The 23,632-nt window shown below is 43.4% G+C and overlaps 1 protein-coding gene across 1 annotated transcript in view; it reads left to right on the top strand.

Annotated features, from left to right (window-relative positions):
* Positions 1-23,632, top strand: part of ADGRB2 (adhesion G protein-coupled receptor B2) — a gene marked incomplete at both ends in the record, with an annotated part of 200,334 nt that overhangs the window by 50,112 nt on the left and 126,590 nt on the right. The window contains one exon of the mRNA XM_081334490.1: positions 11,235-11,399. Within this exon, the coding sequence (XP_081190616.1) occupies positions 11,235-11,399 (165 nt within the window). The remainder of the gene's footprint in view (positions 1-11,234; positions 11,400-23,632) is intronic.

The raw sequence follows: 23,632 nt of genomic DNA, 5'->3' as shown, positions 1-23,632 counted from the left end.
GGAAGGAAGGAAGGAAGGAAGGAAGGAAGGAAGGAAAGAAAGAAAGAAAGAAAGAAAGAAAGAAGGAAGGAAGGAAGGAAGGAAGCCTGAACTTTCCTGCAACTGCAATGTCATCCCACACAATTTTCATCTTCTCCCCACCCATTTCAGGCCTCACCACCATCCCAAAATGTCTGGAGCCATGAAAGTTGTTGTCTATGCTGGCCTGAACAACATGCAATACACATTTGAGGCAAAACATACTAAGAATTTTAAAGAACATGATGATGTAAAGATGAACACCATAATATTTCAGGCTTCTAATTGATCCAGCACATAGATGTCCTGGATCTAATTACATTAAATAGCTCTACTAACAGACATTTAAATAGGGGAAAAACTTTTTGGAGCTCCTGAAGTGCCAGCGTGTCCAATTATATTTTGATTCATATTTATGCTTATTTAATAACCTATTTCTGTATCAGAAATTGCCCTGATAATGACCACCTCTTATTAATCTGGTGGGTGAATCCTATAATGCCGCTTGGGTGTGTGTGAAAGCCCTAATAAGCAGGCATATACATAGAATGAAGGCTATTGCTAAGCACATTGATTTGTGCTTTAAATTGTAAGCCGCCCTAAGTCTTCGGAGAAGGGCGGGATATAAATGGGATTAAAATTAAATTAAATTAAATTAAAGTGGTTGTAGTTGTAGTTTATTTGTCCCATTAGGACCATAGCAGAAATATGGCTTTTGAAGAAATCTTTCTTCTAAACTTTCATCAGAATTTTGATTTGCTTTGAAAGAAATGAGCAAACGTCCATCAGCCCAGGTTAGAACCAAGTCAGGAATTGAAAGCATTTCTGGAAAACAGCTTAAATCCCAGCCAGAATTCTAATGGAATTTTAATCCTGATTGTTAACAGATTGTTTTGGTTTGACAGCTAAAGTTAGGCAGAAAAATTCTCCATTGATCTCTACCAGATTCTCTTCTCTCTCTCTTCTCCCTCCCCTTTCTCCTCTTCTCACATCCTATCCTATCCTATCCTATCCTATCCTATCCTATCCTATCCTATCCTATCCTATCCTATCCTATCCTATCCTATCCTATCCTATCCCTCCCCTCCCCGTCCATCCCCTCCCTCTATAAAACTATTTGATCTAGAAATGACATGTACAATTGAAGAGTTTCAAAGACATTCTTAGGACTGGAGTATAATTTTCTTGTACTTATTTAGTCATAAAAGGATGTGCCTGACTGTCGTGTCATTCACGCTTTTTCTGCACTTGTTCTCATAGCTTATCATTCCTTTCAAGATGTATTGAGACTGACTAGGGTGAAATTCTGGGATTTGTCCAGAGATATGTGGAAGGCAACAGTGGGGGAAATAGTGGGAAGCATGCAGTATTTTTTTCTTTTTCTTTTTTACTTTTTCATTTCTAATGAATCCTAAAAACCTTTTAGAAGCATCAGCATTGTGAAATGCAGATTAGAGCATTTGCATTCCTAAGAAAATTAGTTTCCAATTCAGACAATTACGGAGTCTAGCAATTTCACTTGTTTTGATGAAACTAGTGACCTTTTTTCAGATTGGTTGTCTCAATTTCAGGACCACTTTTTGTGGGCTCAGGACAGCTCTATGAATCCTCATTGCTCTGAGACCGGCAAGATACAACATGCCTGGGTTTGAGGACTCAAAGAAAGGTCTAATATTTCAGATGTTCATCTTCTCAGGTCCTAAATGGGTGTGTGGATGGAGAAGTCCACCGGGGTGACTAAGGATGTCAATCCCAAAGTTGCTTCGTCAAAAAGCAGCTGGACTTCCCTTAGTTGTTTGCTTGAAGACGTTTTGCTTCTCTTCCAAGCAAGCTTCTTCAGTTCTGACTGAATGGTGGAGAAGGGAAAGATCCATCATTCAATCAGAAGTGAAGAAGCTGCTTGGATGAGAAGTGAATCGTCTTCAAGCAAAAACAAAGCAAGTCTAGTTGCCTTCTGAAAAAGAACCTTTGGGACAACCATGACCTGGATGACTGAGAATCTCCACAGACCTTAGACTCAAGCAGACTCAAGCAGAGATGCTTAAAGTGAAGCTGCCCAATCTCACCTCTTCCTTTGCATTGGATCACATTTTCTGTTGTGGAATTTAGTACGAGTTTCAAATTAAAAAAAAATGCATACATTGGCATAGTCCAGTGATGGCAAACCTTTTAGAGACCGAGTGCCCAAACTGCAACCCAAAACCCACTTATGTATCATCGGGTGCCGGGTGGATGTGGCCCATTGGGTGGGCGTGGCCCATTGGGTAGGCGTGGCTGCGGTGGTAACGGCAGACTGGGTGGGACTAAAAAGTTCAATCAATCAATTCCAACTTTGCGAGATCTTTTTTTTCCCCCGCGAGAAGTTGAAATTGATTGATGGATTGAACCCCCCCTTTTTTTTTTTGCACACGGCGGCGGAGGCCTAAAGCGAAAAGGTTTTATAAAACCCAGCTGAAGGCCTAGGACTGGGCCGACGGCGTGCGTGCCCACAGAGAGGGCTCTGCATGCCACCTGTGCCACCCGTGCCATAGCTTCGCCACCACGGGATAGTCCATCCCCACCCACCCCCCAAAAAAAGACAGGGAGAAGAGGTAAACCGGCTCTCTTGTAACTCTTCTTAGCATCTCAGAGTTGTTCAAAGGTGACCACTTTGGGAGAGAAGAAGAACGCCAGCGCTTCAGCCTAGCAGCTTACTTAGCCCTGGAAGATGTTCTTATATCTCAGCGCCTCCTTGAGCTTTAATAATCAGACACAATTTAATTAAGAAGCAGCTTCCAATGGCTGAGAAGCTGCGCCTCATCTTCAATTCCGGTCGGTCCCCGGGGGACCATCATTTTCATGGCGACAGCAGATTGAGGAGAGACGCTATCCCCTTTCTCCCTCATTCACCAGCCCGCCTCTCCCTGATGCAACCGAGTTTAATTTGCTGCATTTATGTGTTCTCTTAGTGCCTTCCTTGGAGACCTATAAAGAAAACAAATGTATTAATTGTTTAGCTGCTATGTATTTATTTAGCAAATTCGTCTGGGTAATGTGAATGCCAGTCATTCTGCCTCTCCCCTATCCTTCTCCTTGTCTTTGATTTATAGTTTTGTGTGCCTTGTGTGCCTTGCCTTGTGTGCCTTGCATTGGAAGACAAATGGAGCGGGGGGGGGGGGGAGAAATCCAGGAGTTTAGCAAGATGGGCTAGGCCAGATGTGCAAATACAGATATGGGCCAGTTTTTAAACCTTGCTATCTCAGCTAGCAGGATGTCCACACTGACTGAAAGGTCAGACACCAGCTTAGCACACAGTAGCTCTGGATGAGGGATATCTCTGTGGTTTTTCTGTGGGGGGAGGGGGATAGCAAGGAGAGGGGTTTGGGTTGGTTTTTTTTTTTTGTCCTCCTTATCAGTATAACAACAATTTCCCCCATTATCAGTACCAGCACCAGTTTCTAGCATGAAATTCAAGGTGTTTGGCTGCATTTTAGAATAAGGCAGAAAACAATCATGAATAGTTAAACCTGATTCAGGATGAGAATGAGAATGAAATAAAGAAAAATAGTTTTTTTTTCCCTGGACTGCCCCAGCTGCGTAGTAGAATCAGGACTCAAGATTCTATTTAGGGGGCTGTAGAATGTGATGAGGAATGCTTCATTTTGCACCCTTGAAGGCCAGAGAAAATGATTTTAGAAAGAAGGCATGTGAGGAAATGAAGGCAAGCTGAATGTTTCAAGGTCTTGCTTAAACAAGGGGGTCTTTCTTTTTCATTCTTTCTTTCTGTAGAACTGTTCGTGATGATAGAAATAATGTATATTATTGTTAATTTTACAATAAAATTGCAGAGGTTAATGTATTTATTATTTGCATCTTACCCAAGAAAGTTGGAAACTTTCTTTCTTTCTTTCTTTCTTTCTTTCTTTCTTTCTTTCTTTCTTTCTTTCTTTCTTTCTTTCTTTCTTTCTTTTTTTTTTCTTTCTTCCTTTCCTTCCTTCCTTCCTTCCTTCCTTCCTTCCTTCCTTCCTTCCTTCCTTCCTTCCTTCCTTCCTTCCCTTCCTTCCTTCCATCCTTCCTTCCTTCCTTTTTTCTTTTTTGCAGAGGGTTCTATTTTATGATACATATAAATTACCTCTCCCTTACCACACTGAGTTCAGCTTTCTTGATATTCTTTGAAATAAACTGTATTTTATTCACCCACAGGATTTGGGCATGTTATTTTCTGTGGTGTTCTGAATTTTGCCTTTACTGGCCATATTCTGGCAAAAGAAGGCTTCCGTTCCTTAATAGTCATTTTGCCCTCATATCTGAAGGTCAGCTTTCTGCTGGAATGGCTTCCTCACATAGATTTCCTTTCAGCTGTTTGCTAATTCATTCTCCCTCTCTTTCGTTTTCTTTCTCATGTTCTTTGGAAAATATTAGCCACCCACATCCCCTCCTCCTTCTTCCATCTGTTCCTCCATAATTTAAATGGACGTCCTTTTCTACGGGCCTGTCCAATAACTTCAGATAGATCATCAAGTCTCATCAAGAAGCAGATTGTTGTAAATGACTTGTCTGCCCAAGGTGGACAGAAAGAAAGGCTGCCTGACTGAGATCCCCATTTGAGACTGGGGGCTGCAACGACTGGAAATGTGGCGTGTAAATGGCAGATTACACCTTCAACTGTGAAGGCTGTATCTGTGACTTGAGAATGTGGGAGCCCCCTTAGAATATCAGTGCACATTATTACCAGTTTGTTTTGGAATCTGCCAGAACTCTTCTTAATGTTGTAAAAGCGATTTAGAAGCCCCAGTGAAGGTATAGGAATGAGGCACAAAGAAAAAATCCACACAGGAATCTCATTTCCCATAAACCCCTCATGGAAGGTGTCCAAAACTATCTGGCTGTTTTGTCTCTGGATCTCGGGACACAGTGGCCTAGCAGTTGATATGCTGGACTTGTTGACCAGAAAGTAAGCAGCTCGAGACCCAAGCACTGCATGATAGGGTGAGCTCCTGTTCTTGCCCAAGCTCCTGCCAGCCTAGCAGTTCAAAAACAAACAAATGCAAGTAGATAAATAGGTACCACTTCGAGAAGTAGGTCACAGCATTCCATGTGTCGCAAGGTACAGTCATGCCATGCCACTCATGGAAGCATTTTCAGACAACACTGTGCTACATCGACTAGGACACAGATGAGAACTTCCCCCTAGAGACAGACACAACCCAGCAGAGAAACCTTTACCTTTTACCTTTTTATTCTGGATCTATGTAGATTGTACAGAAAACTGCGAAGTGGCTCCAATTTAATTTAGTTTTCTTTCTGGGAAGTAGAGGAAAACTATTCGAAATTGGAGATTACCCCAGCAGCAAAATTCATATTTGATGCTGGGGTAGTCTCCAAATTCACTTGGAATGTTGTGTTAGTGAAAATTCAGCCCCAGGAAAAATAAAAGCCACCTGGGATATATCCGTCATTCAAAGAGCTGTCCATCATAGTGGTGCTGAAACCTTTCTTTGCAATAGTAGTCTCCTCGCAGGTAATCCTCAACCTACGGTCGTAAGTCATGCTGGTTGTTAAGTGGGTCATCAAATGAGCACATTCTATTTTACAACCTTTTTGGTGATGGCTGTTAAGTGAATGCTGCAGTCATTAAGCACACCCATTGTTCATCATGGGGCACTTTTCCCAGAAATCGGAAGTCCATGCTGACTTCCAGCAAAAAACATTTTAATCATGATCATGTGACCAAAGGACACTGCAAACAGCTGAAGTTGCTGAGTGCCCAAAATGAGGTCACATTGCTTCAGGGGGAAGGCAGCTGTTGGAACTTTGAATCTGGCTCACAAGTAGACTTTTGGGCTCCATCATAATTTCAAATGGTCACTAAGTAACCAGTCATAAGACAAGGACTACCTGTATTAGCCTTTCTCAATTCAGTGTTCTTTGCTGGACTACAAAGTCCACAATACCAACAGCAGAGGATATTTATAGCTATGGAGTCCTTGGTGCTGCCTGAGCTTGATTGATTGTTTGCAGATGTTTCATTACCCAACTAGGTAACAAGTAGGTAGATTGAGTGAACTGATGATGTTATCTACTGAAGTAACAAAGCATCTTTAGGCAAACAGCCCAGCTCGGAGAGCACCAAGAATTCCACAAAAATCCATAATTCTCAGACAACAGAACCATTGAACGTATATACTGAGAGGATACTAATTTTTTTTATGGCTGCAGAGTATAGTAGTTTAAACTCTCCCTGGGTGTCTTTGTCCCATGATTGTTCTGTTTGCATTCTTAAAATCCTCTCTAGTTAATGCCAAAATGCATTTAGCATCGCACTAAAATGTGTGACCTTTCCAATAAATTAGTACCCCAAGTGCCTTTTTTGCCACTTGAAAAATGTAAATTTAAAAAGAAAAGTCCAATTTGAGCCAACAGGCAATAGCGGTGTCTGTGTCAGCGATCCTCAGAATGATATACAGGGCAGCAAGTTCAACAGTATCAGACAAGATAAGTTGCAGATATGTGTGAAATTTCCAGGAAGTACTTTTCTTCTGTGAAGTTTCAGTCGAAACACTTAAAAGCACTTCACGGTTATGAGGCCACACTCCTTTGGCAAATGGCATGGCTGGGCCTGCTCTGGAAAGCCAGAAGATCTCTTCACTGAGGTAAAATAGCCAACTGAGGTAGCGAGTCAGAAGCGCTGAATCAAAATTCAGCAATACTTCAATGGTGGTTGGAATGCAAACTGTGGCCACCCAACTCAAATCTTCATTATGAAGTAAAGTATAGAAATAGCAACAGCACTTATATACTGCTTCATAGTACTTTATGGCCCTCTCTAAGCGGTTTACAGAGTCAGCACATTGCCCTCTACAATCTGGGTTCTCATTTTACTGACCTCGGAAGGATCGAAGGCTGAGTCAACCTTGAGCCAGTCAGGATAAAACTGCGGGCAGTTGGCAGAATTAGCCTGCAATGCTAATGAGTGAACTTCTCCATGACTTCCTTAAGAGAACAATGGTGGTGGCAGTGATAAGCCCAGATGCTATTCTGAGGGGAAACCGTAATTTCATAAATATAGTGATAGTCCTTGAGTTAACAGCCGTTAAGTGACTGTTTGAAGTTATGACAGACCTACCTAGAGATAACTTACAATCCAAATTTGAAATCTTGACAGTTGCCCGCCCCCCCCCCCCGGTCATATCACTGCAATTCATTTTCTTGGTAACTGGACCACATTTATTGGCCATTTGCAGTTAACAACCACCTGCAAAAAAAGGTCATAAAATAGAATTGGTTACATGACAACCTGCTTTATGACCAACATGACTTATGGGCAGGCTCCATTACGGTCATAACTCGAGGACTCCCTTTATCTCATTGGGTTAATACCCTTGTGTTTTTGATTATCATTCTCAGACTCCGGCAGAAGGCTGAAAAAGTTGTTCTGCATCAGGCAGGTTGAAAAATATCTGCAAAATAGACATTTTTTGTCCCCCCCCCCCACATTTTGAGAGGTGAGTTAAAATAAATTGTTTGTGGTTTATCATGCTTTGGGAAGTCAACTATAGATTTTGTCAGTGGTGGGATTCAAATACTTGAACTACCGGTTCTCATATTTGATGCAGGCCTAGGCCTCCGATGCCTAGAACAGACTTCCGAAAGTGGCATCAGGCACTTCTGGTGGGCTGTTCTAGGCCTGGGAGGCCACCGATGCCTAGAACAGACTTCCGGAAGTGGCATCCACATACTTCTGATGGGCTGTTCTAGGCCTGGGAGGACTCCTCCAGGCCTCTGAGTCCTAGACTGGACTTTTGGAAGCCAGCCGGTTCTCCAAATTCTGATAAATTTAGCTACCAGTTCTCCCGAACTGGTGTGAACTGGATGAATCCCACCACTGGATTCTGTACTTTGCATGATCCAGGTCATTACATGATGCTTAGAGTACGGTTTAATGCAGGGATGGGCAACTATGGCCTGTTTACGACCTTTGGGCTGAGACTCCCAGAATTCCTGAGACAGCCATAGTAGGCCACCCCTGGTTTATTAGTTTGAGTATAGTATATTATGTGGACACCACTTTTGGCTTTGATTTTCCCATTTGCAGAATTTACTATTTTCTGTGAATTCAGCCCCTGTGTTATGATGTCCAGTGGTACCTCTGCCAAGAATAATAAAGTACTGTAATAAAACTGCTGAGCCATAAACCATGATTAAAAGCCAAGCTTTTAATCTATGCACTGCTTACTATGCATTGCTTATGAAGAGGCAGGGTAAAAAAATGGTGGTTGCAGCCACATGATTTGATCCCCACCTTTTTTTATACTCATTATTCATAACAGGGAAAGAAGAGACAGAGCTTCAAAAATGGCATAGCCAACATCTTGACTGACCTCCTCCCCCAATGCATGACCCTACAAAGCAAGCCTACTGTACATGTATTTTATCCTATTGCATTAAACCAGACCTTTCCTAGTTACTTCCATGGGGTTGTTTCTGCTTCTCGTTGCTTGTGGCTGGCTATTAGTTTAGCAGAAAGGAGAATGTCCACGATGGAAATCTAGTTTTTTATCAGTTCAGTTGTGTTATAACACCACTTTATAGCTTCCTCTCTTAGAAAAATGGTAAAACCAAGAGAATTTGCACATAGAAAACTACCATATCAAATGAAACCAATTATAGCATAATTTTCACCTAGATAAGCTAATTGATTTCATTCCAGGGATCTCTCTCTCTCCTTCTCCCTCCCTCTCCCTCTCTCCCTCTCCCTCTTTCTCTCTCTCACACACACAAAACTGGGACCAGAATTCCCATTGTTAAGACAGCCAGTTGTTAAATGAGAAATGCCCAATTTTAAGACCTCCTTTTGCCATAGTTGTTAAGCAAATCAGTGCAGTTGTAAATGACTAATGCAGTCATTAAGCAAATCCAGCTTCCCCCATTGATTGTGCTTGTTGGAAAGTGGCTGGGAAGATGACAAATGGTGATAACATAGACCAGCAAGGCTGCAACTATTATAAATATTATCTATCACAAAGCCATTTTGGAGCTACCAAAAATCCTTGTCATCTCATTAGAATTTATAAAGCAAAATGTTGCAGTTCGCATGATACAGGATTGTGTCCACAATGGCCGATCAATTTCTGTTGGTTTCACTCATGCAGGCTTGTTTGGTTTCAGCAGCAAAGACTTGATTCTAATTTTTCAGATATCAGGATTATTAAAAGCTAACATTTGTAGTCCAAACTTGCTCAGTCTTCTCAATAAACATTCCAGAACCAAAGTATAGGCAGAGTTTTATCTTAAGAATCCCTGATTTAAAGTAATTTCTGCAAATTTTAGTGTAAATGGAACTGACTGCCTATGAATCAATTTTTAATTGCCCAAAGTCTTTTGCTATTTGCACACTCAGTCTGACAAAATTCCTAGCTCCAACAATAGATCAAAGTACATTTAAAATGTATATTTTAGGGAGAAGGAAATTAATTTAGAAATATATTTGCTTTCCTTTGGTAATGCATTTTTTTATTATGCCTTTCCCTTTGGAAGTTCAAAGGCAGGATAAAGGGGTTTTTTCACTTATTTCTACACACACACACACACACACACACACACACACACACACCAGCAATCTAGCAGGGTAGCTGAGTTGGAAGAGAGAGACTGGCCTGTGTCATCTTAGTAACCTCCATTGTTGACTTGAACCTGGGCTTCAATGAATCAAAGCAAACATATCTTTAAATGCTGTACTATAAAATGAGACATTTAAATTCAGATTGAAAGAAAAACTCAAAACTATAGTCCTGATGCAACTGATTACTTGATTGATCTACCTGTCTGCAGGGTACGAGATAAAATTTTGCTTTTTGGAAGATGGCTGAATAAAACAGTGGAGAGTTATATCTAGCTCAAGGTTGAACTGTTGGGTTCTTGATGTTCTCTGAGCTTGACTTTTTTTTCCCCTGCCGATGTTCATATACCGGGCTAGGTAATATCAGTGCATGGGTGCATAGTTCAACTAGTTCAAAATGCAATGGTTTTGTGTAGGCCTAGGTGTGCATGTGTGTTATCTCTCCTGTAGGAACTGCATTGACTGCTGATTTGGTTCAGGATCCAATTCAAAGTGCTGGTTGTCCCCTTTAAAACCCTACATGGCTTGGGACCAGGTTATTTGAAGGACCGTCTCCTCCTGGTTTTGTGTCCCTGAGCTATCAGAGCAGGGATGCAACGAATGCTAAGGGTCCCCACTTCTAAAGGAGCTATATCTGGAGGGATCCAGAAGAAGGATCTTCTCTGTGGTGGCTCCCTCGCTGTGGAATTATCATCCCTGCAGAAATAAGATTGGCCTCCATTTTGACACTCTTTGGCAAGACCCTGAAGATCTGGTTTGGCCAACCGGTCTGGGGAGCCCAGAATGGGACGGAGCCCATCAAGTGGCTTATTCAATTGATTGTTGTCACCAAAGGGCTGGAGGAATTATTGCTTTCTATCATTTTATATTAGGTTTTTATCTTCATAGGTCGTCCAGAGTCACCACAAGTGAGTTGGGTGGCCATATAAATTTTCATAAAGAGTTCCAGTCTTGTTGGGAGTGTGGCTTCCTTGAATGTTCCTTGATTGGGGGATTATTTTTCTGGCGCTATTTCATGCTTACTGTATCTGTATGTTGGCTGCTAGGGAGGGTTTTTTTGTTGTTTTTTTAACTTTTGGTTGTACCTTTTGAAAAATGGTATATAGATGAGTTTTAGCCAAAACAATAACATTTTAGGCTTATATACCACCTCTGAGTGCTTAGAGCAGGGGTCCCCAACCCCCAGTCTGTGGACCAGTACCGGGCCACAGCATGCCAGCAACCAGTCCGCACAAACAAGCAAAGCCCCATCCGTGGGATGCAGGCAGCACACAAAACCACGTCCCCTCCAGTCCGTGGAAAAACTTCTCTCCACGGAACCGGTCCCTGGTGCCCCAAAGGTTGGGGACCTCTGGATTAAGCACTCTCTGGGTAGTTTAGTTAAATGTAAAAGCATTTTTTTGCATATGGCTCCAACAGTCTAGGTCCTTATTTTACAGACCTTGGAAGGATGGAAGTCTGGATCAACCTTAAGCCACGTCAAAATCAAATGCCAGGCTCTGGGCAGAATTTTCCTGCAATACTGCACTTTAACCACTTCGTCACCAGGTTTTAACTTGCGTATCCATTTTTCTTTCTCTTTGTGTGCTTGGACATACGTGTCTCTCTTTCTCCCCAGGAGATCCAGCCGCAGAAGAGTGGTCACAATGGAGTGTCTGCTCCCTGACCTGTGGGCAGGGCACCCAGGTGCGAACTCGCTCCTGTGTCTCCTCACCCTACGGGACTCTGTGTAGTGGCTTGCTGCGGGAGACCAGGACATGCAACAACACTGCCACTTGCCCAGGTAGGTGAAGGGAAAAGAGAGAGTGGATTTCCTTACTCCTCCTTTGTTTCTTGCTGTTTCTTTCCCTCATTGTCTTGAGTCACTTCCCCCAGAGTTGTCTGTTGACCATGGTTACAGGCAGTTTTTGACTTTATAACCCTTCCTTTAGTTCCAAGTTACAACAGCACAGGGGGAAAAAAATGGGCTTATGAATTCAGGCCCTTGGCAACCGGCATATATTTTCAATGGTTGCAGCATCCCAGAGTCACGTCTTCCCCATTTGCAACCGTTGCTCGCCAGCCTGACGAGCAAAGTCAATAGGAGAATCTGGATTCGTTTAATGACTACGTGATTAGTGAACCACTGCAGTGGTTTGCTTAACAGTGTCTTAAAAATCAGGCATGAGTCACTGAACAGCTGCCTTTCTTAACGATGGAAAGTCTAATCCCAGTCATGGTTCAAGGTCAAGGACTACCTGTGTTAGAGTAGAGTAAGGACTCATGACTAATGGTCAATGAGCAGGGGGCAATTGGGGCTAGGAGACTCCTTGCTTAACTTCATCTTAGGCACCCGTTATGTCCTCTCCTGGATTGAGAAGCCCTTCTTTCAATCACTCATAGCCTTATTGTCTCCCATGTGGACTATCACAATTCAGTCATGGGGCTATTCTTGAAGAGTATCCAGAAGCTGAAGTTGGTGCAGAATGTGACTGCATAGACAATCTTGGGTGTTCCTAGGTTTATGCATATAACTCCTCTGATAGGCAAGTTGCAGTGAGTGCTGGTTTGCTTCAGTTATCACCTTTAAAGCCCTTCGTGGCATAGGACCAGGTTACTTGAGGAACCATCTTGTCTCAATTACATTGACCTGTCCCACTTGGTCAGGCAGGTAGGTTAGGTTATCGATCCTGCTGGTTAAAGAATTTCAACTTGTGGGATCCAGGAAGAGAGTCGTCTCTGCCATTGCCCCTATCCTACCTTACCCGTAAAGGTGAAGTGAAGCAGAGCCCCATTCTCCTGATCTTCATAAAGAGTGTTAAGTCCAATTGGCATGGGGGCTGAAGAGTGATATGCAACCTTGTGGATGGTTTATGGCTTCAGAAGGTTTCTCCACCCCTTTTTTTATACCTCTTTCCCTTTTAATATTTTAACCCTAACCTTTAAAATTCTGTTTTGTTAACTTTTATATTATGATACCTTTTTTATTATAAATTGCCCAGAGTCACATAGGTGAGACGGGCGGTATAGAAACATGATGAATAAACAAATAAAATAAGTCGTACTCACATGCTCATATTAAGTCCTCTCGAAGCAGGAGATTGTCCATAAAACCCATGGCTTGGTTCCCATTTTGATGTAGCTTTGTGCTGGCTTTGGACTAGCCCCCAGAACCTGCCCTACCATAATTCACTCCTCCATTTAGCCTGTCCTTTGTCTTCCCCCTTCCTCCGCTAGTTCAGACCTTGTTCACAAATGGAAGGAAGTCGATAGGTCTGATTACAGGCCATGACCTGTGCTTACTATGGAGAATTAATGAAATAGTAAGCCCAAGGACTCTATACGGTAAGCCTGTGTCCAATGGGTGCTATTTCATTAAGGAGTTTTCCACCCTTCATCTTCTAAGCCCAGAGGCTGCTAGGTGACAGGCAAGAATTGTCCCCATCTCATTCTCTTTCACCTCCCACTCCTCCAGAACTCTTGGTGCTTATTGCATTTTTAACTTAAAGCAAACTTTGCTTTGCTGTCTGTTTGGATAAGATGCTGGTCCTCTAAATTCCGATCTTGCTTTGTCCATCTGGGCTCTGCAGCAAGTGCCAACTAATTTCTGCCTTGTGATCTCTCTGCTATGCTGGGCTTTTTGCAAAGGTTCTTTTAATAAAAGATAAATGAGAAAATTGGATTGTTCCAAAAACAAGTGCCAAACTCCAGCACCATCTTTGTTTCCAAGAATGTTCTGAGCCACATCAGCCCCTCAGACAATGTAAACGGCGCTTGAATGAATGAATGGATAATTTTATTACAGGCACTGTCCCGAATTGCATACAAAAAATGCATTAAAAAACTAAATAAAAACAAAACAATATAAAACGTTACAACTGGTGTTGAATGCATCGGTGGATAATTAAAGTCTGCCTAATTTTATAGGCTGCATAACAAACTTAGATACAGTCAAGGAAACTGCATCATACTGATCTGATCACAGCAAGTGTATATAAAAAAGATCAGAATTTCCCAGGTGTTTTATTTATTTATTTATTTATTTTATTTATTTGATTTATATACCGCCCTTCTCCTGAAGGACTCAGGGCGGTGTACAGGGCAATAAAAATAAGAATACAGGATACAAGATTTAAAGTTAAGTGATTGTGCCCAATGTTGTAGGTTAGTTAAAATAATGTTAAAACCCAAACCCATCAGGCCAGGCCGGCTTGTTCGAATAGATAAGTTTTTAGATCACGCCGGAAGGAGCGAAGGTCGGGGGCCATCCGGAGTTCAGCCGGTAAGCGGTTCCAAAGGATTGGTGCACCCACCGAGAATGCTGTCCCCCTGGGGGTCACCAGCCGACATTCTCTGACCGGTGGTACCCTGAGGAGGCCCTCTCTGTGGGAACGTACAGGACGGAGGGAAGTTGACGCCGGCAGTAGGTGCTCCCGTAGGTAATCTGGACCCACGCCATGTAGGGCTTTGTATGTCATCACCAGCACCTTGAATTTCACCCGGAAGGCAACTGGAAGCCAGTGCAGCTCACGGAGCAGAGGTGTAACATGGGAGTATCGGGAGACCCCCAAAAGAACTCGTGCAGCTGCATTCTGTACCAGCTGAAGCTTCTGAGTGGTCCTCAAGGGCAGCCCCATGTAAAGAGCATTGCAGTAGTCTAGACGAGAGGTCACAAGTGCATGAGTGACTGTACGCAAGGCATCCAGGTTCAGATAGGGTCGCAACCGGCGCACCAGACGAACCTGGGCGAAGGCCCCCCTAGTCACAGCTCCTATATGATCTTCTAAGGAAGGTAAGGTAAGGACTTGCAAGGTGAGCCCTAGAGTCCTTACATAGATTGTCCTTGATGTATGACCATAGATTGGACCAGAATTTCCATTATTAAGCAAGGCAGTTGTTAAGTGAGACCTGCCCACTTTTACAACTGGCGCTTTGTTTAAAACATTCTCCATCTACCTGAAAATAAATAAATAAATTGGAATAGAGCTGGAAGGGACCTTGGAGGTCTTCTAGTCCAACCCCCTGCTCAAGCAGGAGACCCTAGACCATCTCAGTCAGGTGGCCGTCCAGTCTCTTCTTAAAAGCCTCCAGTGATGAAGCACCTACAACTTCCGAAGGCAAGCCGTTCCACGGGTTAATTGTCCTGACTTTTACGAACTTTCTCCAGGTTTTACGAACAGTTCCAGGTTGCTCCTCTCCTTGATTAGAGATAGTGGACTGGGAGAATTCTGGGAAGCTAAAAAAATGTCACAGGGAGCAATCTTCCCAGTTTCCTTTCTGGGAAATAAGTGGTTTGTGACTGACTACACAGAAGGGACGTGGTGGCTCAGTGGGTTAGGACGCTGAACTTGTCGATCGGAAGGTCGGCAGTTTGGCGGGTTGAATCCCGAGTGCTGCATAGCAGAGTGAGCGCCTGTTACTCGTCCCAGCTTCTGCCAACCTAGCAGTTCGAAAGCACGTAAAAATGCAAGTAGAAAAATAGGGACCGCTACGGTGGGAAGGTAACAGCGTTCCGTGCTAGTCATGCTGGCCACATGACCACGGAGACGTCCTCGGACAAGCGCTGGCTCTTTGGCTTTGAAACGGAGATGAGCACCGGCCCCTAGAGTCGGAAACGACTAGCACGCATGTGCGGGGGAACCTTTACCTTTACCTTTACACAGAGGTAGTTCTTGACTTACAACCATTTGTTTAATGATCATTCCAAGTTACAGGAGCAATGAAGATAGTAACTGTCTACCGGTCATTGCCTTTTAACAACCACTGCAGTATCCCCATAGGCAGGGGTAGGCAACCTTGGCTCTTTTATGACTCGTGGACTTCAACTCCCAGAATTCCTGAGCCAGCATGGCTCAGCTTGGAAACCTCTCCCTTTCCGCTCAGCATGGCTCAGGAATTCCCCCATGCTGGCTCAGGAATTCTGGGAGTTGAGGTCCACGAGTCATAAAAGAGCCAAGGTTGCCTACCCCTGCCCATGGCTATGTGATCAGAATGCAGGCACTGGGCAGCCAACATGTACAGGTAGTCCTCAATTTACAACAGTTCATTTAGTGACCATTCAAAGTTACAACTTATGACTGTTTTTCACGACCCATGTAGCATCCCCACGTTCACGTGATCAAAATTCAGACTCTTGGCAACGGTTTCATATTTACGACAGCTGCAGTATCCCGGGTCCATGTGATTGTCATTTGGGACCTTCCCAGCTGGCTTCTGACAAACAAAATCAGTGGGGGAGGGAGGGGGAGCAGAAGGGGGGGAGGATTGCCAGATTTGCTTAATGGCCATATGATTTGCTTAACAACCTGAAATAATTAATAATTATTTAATAATTATCCCCTTTTGCAACCGTCTGACAAGCAAAGTCAAAGGGGAATCCAGATTCACTTAACAACCGTGTTACTAACTTAACAGCTGCGGTGATTCACTTAACAACTGTGGCCAGAAAGGTTGTAAAATGGGGCAAAATTCCCTTAACAAATGTCTCACTTAGTAACAGAAATTTTAGCCTCACTTGTGGTCGTGAGTCAAGGGCGATTTATATTTAAAATGGTTGCAACACCCCAGGGTCCTGCGATTATCATTTCCAGCCTTCCCAAATAGCTTACGACAAGCAAAGTCAACGGAGGAAGCCAGATTTGCTTAATGACCACATGGTTTGCTTAATGACTGGCCAAAAAAAAGGTCATTAAATCGGGCACAATTCATTTCACAACTGCCTTGCTGAGCAGCTGTGGTCATAAGCTGAGGATCATTTCACACACACACACCCCATTCAGAAAGTAGGTACGCATTCAAGCCATCCCAGTACATTTATGAATGCCTACAAGAAAGAACGTATACATTTGAAGATCCTAGTAACAGGATGTCTTTGTTACTTAAGGGTCGAATGTCTTATCCAACATTGAATAGTTTGCTTAGCGGATATGTGATTGATTCCTGGCTCCCTGAGGGTGAGTAGTCACTTATCTGGTGCTTTTCAGGCTGAAAAGCCAGCAGGGAAAACTGTACTTGTAAAAGCCGTCTAGGTTTGAAGGAATGGAGTTCCTGCTAGTGGTCAACGTTCATGGGTCAAGGCAGTGTTCTGTAGCAGACTCAGATAAGGGTTGAGGATTCCAGGAAAGCTCAGAGCTGTTAGTGATGACTGAAAAGAGGAGAAAGAGGGGGGGCTGGAGGCAGGGGGGAGGAGAGGGGATGGGTGGAATGAGAAGGAAGGAAGGAAGGAAGGAAGGAAGGAAGGAAGGAAGGAAGGAAGGAAGGAAGGAAGGAAGGAGATGGGTGAGTGATGCCCTATCCCAGGGGTAGGCAACCTTGGCTCTTTTATGACTCATGGACTTCAACTCCCAGAATTCCTGAGCCAGCATGGCTCAGCCTGGAAACCTCTCCCTTTCCCCTCAGCATGGCTGGCTGAGGAATTCTGGGAGTTGAAGTCCACAAGTCATAAAAGAGCCAAGGTTGCCTGCCCCTACCCTATCCTGATTTCCATCCAGACTGATCTCAGATCGGTCTCGCTTTGCCCCATGCTGGCAAGCGGCCCTTGGCTTCCACGCCCCCTGGTTTCTAAAGAGAGACAAGATGATTCCTGTTGGTTATGTGAACGTCGGCTCTTCAAGGTTGTCCAGCACAGGAAACAGACTCAGTAAGAAGATTAGAACTAAGCTTTATTGAGCTAGGCTGTATGAATAGAATCTTTCAGGTTTTGCTCATCTTTTTCCTCCCCTCTTCCTAACACTACCTCTTCTCCTGGGAAATCTGCTCTTTTTGTTGTGGTAACACTTTCTAAATATTTCCCTCAAGTTCATCTCCATGGCTTCCTATCGTGGATAAGACTCTGGTATAAAGTGTGGCTCACAAAACCCAGGAGTGATGGATTCTGGATACCAACTGCTATCAATGTTGTCGGAGTTACTTCATCATCTTCTTGTCTTGGTCCTCTTCCATCTTTAAGGAGGATTTTTCAGCCAGGACAGGACAATACTAGGAGACCTTTAGATCTTAGGTGGTCAGTCTGTGCCCTGTAAGGGATGCGGTGGCTCAGTGGGTCAGGACGCTGAGCTTGTCGATCAGAAGGTCGGCAGTTTGGCGGGTCGAATCCCGAGTGCCGCGTAACAGAGTGAGCGCCTGTTACTCGTCCCAGCTTCTGCCAACCTAGCAGTTCGAAAGCACGTAAAAATGCAAGTAGAAAAATAGGGACCACTCCGGTGGGAAGGTAACAGCGTTCCGTGCGCCTTTGGTGTCTAGTCATGCCGGCCACATGACCACGGAGACGTCCTCGGACAAGCACTGGCTCTTCGGCTTTGAAACGGAGATGAGCACTGGCCCCTAGAGCTGGAAACGACTAGCACGCATGTGCGGGGGAACCTTTACCTTTACCTTTTACTGTGCCCTGTACGCTACTATAGCAGGGGCCCCCAACCTTGGCAACTTTAAGACTTGTGGACTTCAACTCCCAGAATTCCCCAGCCAGCCATTCTGGCTGGGGAATTCTGGGAGTTGAAGTCCACAGGTCTTAAAGTTGCCAAGGTTAGGAAACCCCGTACTATAGCCTCTAAACCCCTTCAAAGCCCCCTGAAAGCCAGGGGAGGTCCTTTTAAATAATGTGCAAAACCTGTTCTATGTTTAACATGTGATTTCCTTCCTCAACCAAGTTGTGTGACATCCCTGTTTCATCATTTCATCCACAAACATTTTTTTAAAAAATGGTATACCTGTTTTCATCTTCTATTTTAGATAGTGAAGAAGTTGCCCCAGTGAAAATCAAATCTGGTTTACATGGTTCGTGAAATAGTCTTCCATTACGTCCTCAATTTACAGCCATTCGTTTGGAGCCTGTTCTAAGACTAAGTTACAACAATGTTCAAAAAAGTGATAACTGGACCTAGTACTTATGATTGTCATACCATCCCTGAGCCCTGGTGGCTCAGTGGTTAGAATGCAGTACTGCAGGATACTTCTGCTGACTGCCGGCTGCCAGCAGTTCGAGTCTCACGAGCTCAAGGTTGACTCAGCTTTTCATCCTTCCGAGGTTGGTAAAATGAGGACCCAGATTGTTGGGGGCAAAATGCTGAGTCTGTAAACTGGTTAGAGAGGGCTATAAAGCACTGTGGAGTGGTATATAAGTCTGAGTGCTACGGCTATCCATATGTTCACATGATCAGAATTCGGGCTCTTGGCAACTGGCATGTATTTACAACAGTTGCAGCATCCCAAGTTCATGCGGTTGTCATTTGGGACCTTCCCAGCTGGCTTCTGACAAACAACATTGGGGGCACAAGGGGGGGGAGGAGAGCCAGATTTGCTTAATGGCCATATGATTTACTTAACAACCTGAAATAATTAACAATTTGTTTAACAACTATGGCAAAAAAGGGGGATAAAATTGGGTGCAACTCACTTAACATGCTTAGTAACACCAAACCTGATCCTAATTGTGGCTGTAAGTCGAGGAGTTGTGTGTACTGAAATAATCTGCTTTCCACAGATTGGGCTTCTAGTCTTAAAAGCTCAGAGACAACGAGACAGAAGATCAAGGACACATTCCTTCCACTGAGATAAGATTAAATTTCTACCCCACATACCTTGTACAATATTTATTGCTCATTAATTGATAAGTGAGAACTTTAGGTGCACTGTTGACCTTCAGTAATAGAGTTGTACCAGACTTCATTCTCCACCGAACCTCTTTTATCTTGCCCAGCGAGCTTTAATTCAATTCTTCTCCTGTAGCTATCGCCGAGGCACGCCTGAAATTTTCTGTCGCTATTGTTTTGCCGAGATTTCATTAGGAATTCTTCGTGTCACCCTTCCCAGGGGAGAAGCCTCCAGAAAGCCGGGAACAGAAGTTCTCAAAGCCACTTTCTTCCTATTGCATCGCTCACCTCTACATTCCCCCCCCACACACACACACACAAAGTTTTGTTTTTTGTCAATTGAAATCAGTGGTGCAGTAAACGAGAGTGTGAACAGACGCCTCCAATACACGGAGAACACCGCGGCTGACATTTCAACAGATTAGTTACCCTCAAAAGGAAAATACTAAACCGAAAGGCCTCTGCGCAAAACAACACGTGGCAGCTTCGCTTGCACAACGCGCAAGAATCCATGGCTTTTCACCTTTGCTAGGACCGTTGTTCTGTTGTCGTTGTTTGAGTTGATTAGGATGTTGCATCAAGCGGCCTCTCTTGGAAGAGTCCGTGATTAAATGCAGTAGGCAAAATCAACCCAAGGGTTTGGTTGACCAGCCAGGTGAAGTGGGCTGAGTTCCCACACTACTTTCCTCACTTAATCATATTTTTTTTCATCTTCGCCTGATTTTTTTTCCTTGGGGGGGGAAGGAAGGGGGATAGGAGAGGTATCGTTCTCATTGTGCATGAGAATTTCTTGTAGATTCCTTGGGGGCAGCATTTCGGAGTTTGCTTTACCGTTGGAGGTGGGGGAGGGCACACTGTGCAGTTTTAATTCCAATTTAATTTCTATGTGGACCTCATCCCGTATTTAAGAGGTTCCTAAGAGGGCCTGCATAAGTGCACTAACATGCCTATTGTCCCTGTCACATTTTAGTTTTTTAGTTTTGTTCATTTGAATTTGTAATTTTTGTTTGATGAATTAATAAAACAATAAAACAAACATAGCACAGTGCAACGCAGCACAGCACAGCACAGAATAGCATAGCATGGCATGGCTTGGCATAGCATAACATAACATAACATAACATAACATAACATAACATAACATAACATAACATAACATAACATAACATAACATAACTACATGTCCCCTGGACTCCTTGTAACTAAACCAGTACAGAAACACCATATAGATAGTCCTCAATGTATGGCCACAATCGGGACTGGAATTTCAGCCACTAATTCATGGGGTCATTAAGTGAGTTACAATGTCTACAACCATTTTTACCATGATGGGGAATCCAGCTTCCCCATGGATTTCGCTTGTTGGGAGTTATTTGGGAAGGCTGTGTTGGAAGAAAAGTCTTCATCATGGTTCCATCCAAGCTGGGGATAAACAACATGGCGACTGCTTTAGGAAGAAGGTTACAGTTTATTGCAGAGGAAAGCCAGACAGAAGTATGGATCCATCAGAAAAAAGGGCTGAGCACATGTGGGGAGTGGGTTTTGATAGCCCCCGGACTCTATTGTTTGGTTATTTCCTGTTTCAGGCTTTGTATTTCCTGTGTCACGTATTCTGACCTGAGTCTGGGTGTGCCTTTCTGGTATTCTTGATGGTTGTGGGTCAATCCTATTATGTCCAAAGGTCATATCCTGCGTTCCTGGGGCTGGAGTGTGTAGATGTTAGGGCTTTGTCTTCTTGATGGCTTACATCTGCATGTCGATAGAACTGGTTTTCTGCTTGGGGGAAGGAGACCTGAGACTATTAGGAAAACTGAGCATGCTTTCCTGGTTCTACAATATCTTTTTAGGAAATATATTTTCCTGCCCTTTTAATATTTCCTTTTCTGGGGAGCTGACTTTCCTCAATTGCAAATTGTAATCAAGTGATTGCAAGATGCGTCAGCCATCCTAAATGCAAGCCAGTTGCCAAGCACCCAAATTGCAATCATGTGACCATAGGGGTGGTGTGACAGTCGTAAGTCACTTTTTCCAAGGCTGTCATAACTTCAAACTGTCATTAAATGAATGGTCATTACGTTGAGTGCTATGGGTATTCTACCCCGAAGAATTTCTCCTTTGAAAGCTTTCTTTCCCCTGACGTTATCTCCTCAAAAGAAAATTCTAAAATAAATTTGCAGGGAAAAAGGGGAAATGCGGGCTACTATTTTTGATTGTTCTAATGGTCTTACTTTCAGTTGCTCTTCAATTGTGACAAGAATCCTGAGCAAGGTAAATCAACAATTTCTCTGCAGCCTTCTTAGCAAATTAATGGTTCTTGTGGAATGAACTGCACAGGGTAAATCCTACTTGTTCCCCCAGAGGTATTCTTAATTTTTTTTATTTTAATTCCATTTATATCCCGCCCTTCTCCGAAGACTCAGGGCGGCTTACAAGCTTAGCAGTAGCCTTCATTCTATGTATATGCCTGCTTATTAGGGCTTTTGCCCCCCCAAGTGGCATTTTTACAAAGTCAGCTTATTGCCCCCAACAATCTGGGTCCTCATTTTACCTACCTCGGAAGGCTGGAAGGCTGAGTCAACCTGTAGCTTTTAACCAAGATAGGAAACTAAAGGAGTGGGGCTAAATGAGAGGGATGCTTGATCCCTCCTTATTTTTTTTTCTAATCAAACTCCTGATAAATGAGGAGAGAAGCTTAATTTATGATTAATTCAATTACCTTCATTCAAGATAAATTGATCCCAGGGAAAAGTTTGAAGTTGCATACATGGGCATAATGAAAGAAGTAAATATTCATTTCCTGCCTGGTTGTTCCCAGCCCACAGCTTTTTATTTCCAGCAATAAACCACGCACCCACCTCTTAGTTATGGGTCTCCTGCAGAAATGCAGCGTGGCTGGCTGGCATCGGCATCTTCCTGTTTGCCTGGGGGAAACGGGCTGCAAGGATTGACTTCCCAGTGAACCCCCCCACACAGAGAGCAAACGTGCATTGCATTGCATTGTTCAGCTTGATTAGATTAGGTTCAAAAGAGAATGTCAAGGCAATTTATCAGACTCAGACTTCTACCGTAGCTAGCTTGGAAACCCAAACAATCTAGGAATCACAGATCTCGTGATTTCCTTAAGGCATTTCCTTGGCATCTTTAAGAACGGTGGACTTCAACTCCCCAAATTCCCCCTGCCTTAGAGAGAAGAGGATTGATTCTCTTCTCTAGATTTGTGATTGGGGTGGTGGGACCTTAGCTCTTAAAAGACCACATTCAGAGCTGCAGCTACCACAGCTGGGACCACAGCTCTTAAAGACCACACTTAGGGCTCCAGTCCCAAGACTATTGGCGGGGCACCTGGTTGAAGATGGCATATACACCTGAATTTTCCTGCTTTAGGATTACAGCTTTGAAATCTGCTTTGTTGGGTATTACTCAATGCTCATCACTCTTTAACCATCCAAATCACGCAAAATGATTCAAGAAGAAGCAGTATCTAGTTATTTGACAGTAGCAAGCTCAAAGCTCCTTCAAATTGGCCTGTACTCGTCCCCGACATGGGGATAATATAGAAGGAGATCCCCTTTGCCATCTTCTGGGGCAGGTATGATTGAATTAAGTATGTGTGTGGGAAGGGAGGGTTGTACCTGTTTATTAAAATGTATTAACCTGCTGCCTATTGAGGTTTCTCAGCAATATGTAATTAAAAACCAACATTAAAGGCAGCAATTAAAATGAATTATTTTTGAAAGGTGCATTTTTAGGTTGCGCGGTTGTTAAGGTACATTGTCAGGGAGGAAATTTATCAGCGTGGTTGCTAAGAGGTGATATCAACTTGACGTTGCATAAATATTGGACTAGCACACAGAAGGAGGACTACATAGATATGTAGATAGGTACGTTCACAAAGTCCTTAGAAATTAAGATGCACTGGTGGAAGTATTTTTAAAATGCACACAGCTGCGAGAGGAAATAGTACAGGTTGCCCAGAATCATTATAGCGAAATGCATAGTTATGTAAATTAAGCAAATGTGTAAATATGGCCATAATTCATTGTACATCAATTGTGGCATCCTAACTGGCGTGAATGCAAGGTCTCTGTGTGTGTGTGCATGTGTGTGTATGTGTGTGTGTGTATTTCCACCGAGAAAGTCATTCAAGGTATCACATTGTGTGTCTGAGGATTTTGTAATCGAACTCTGGGAGAACGGAGGTGCTATGCATCAGCCTCTTCAGACTCAAAACAACTCAGCAGGCTATGAGTTTGCAGATGCAATACATGCTGGAAAAATGGCTTTTTTACTGCATGTTGTTTCCACAGTGTAAGCCTTCAAATGGGCTTCATGCTGTGCCTTATCGGATTTGAGTTGTGTCGTCCTCTATCTGCTCCCTCATCATCCCCCTCACCTCTGCAGCTCCCATCGTTTGCGCATTACCAGTTCTCTTTCATCAGTTAATGAA

Source organism: Vipera berus (assembly GCF_964194415.1).
Source record: "Vipera berus genome assembly, chromosome: 9".
NCBI lineage: Eukaryota > Metazoa > Chordata > Lepidosauria > Squamata > Viperidae > Vipera > Vipera berus.
Note: the sequence above shows the minus strand (reverse complement) of the source record. Positions and strands in the feature narration are given on the sequence as shown.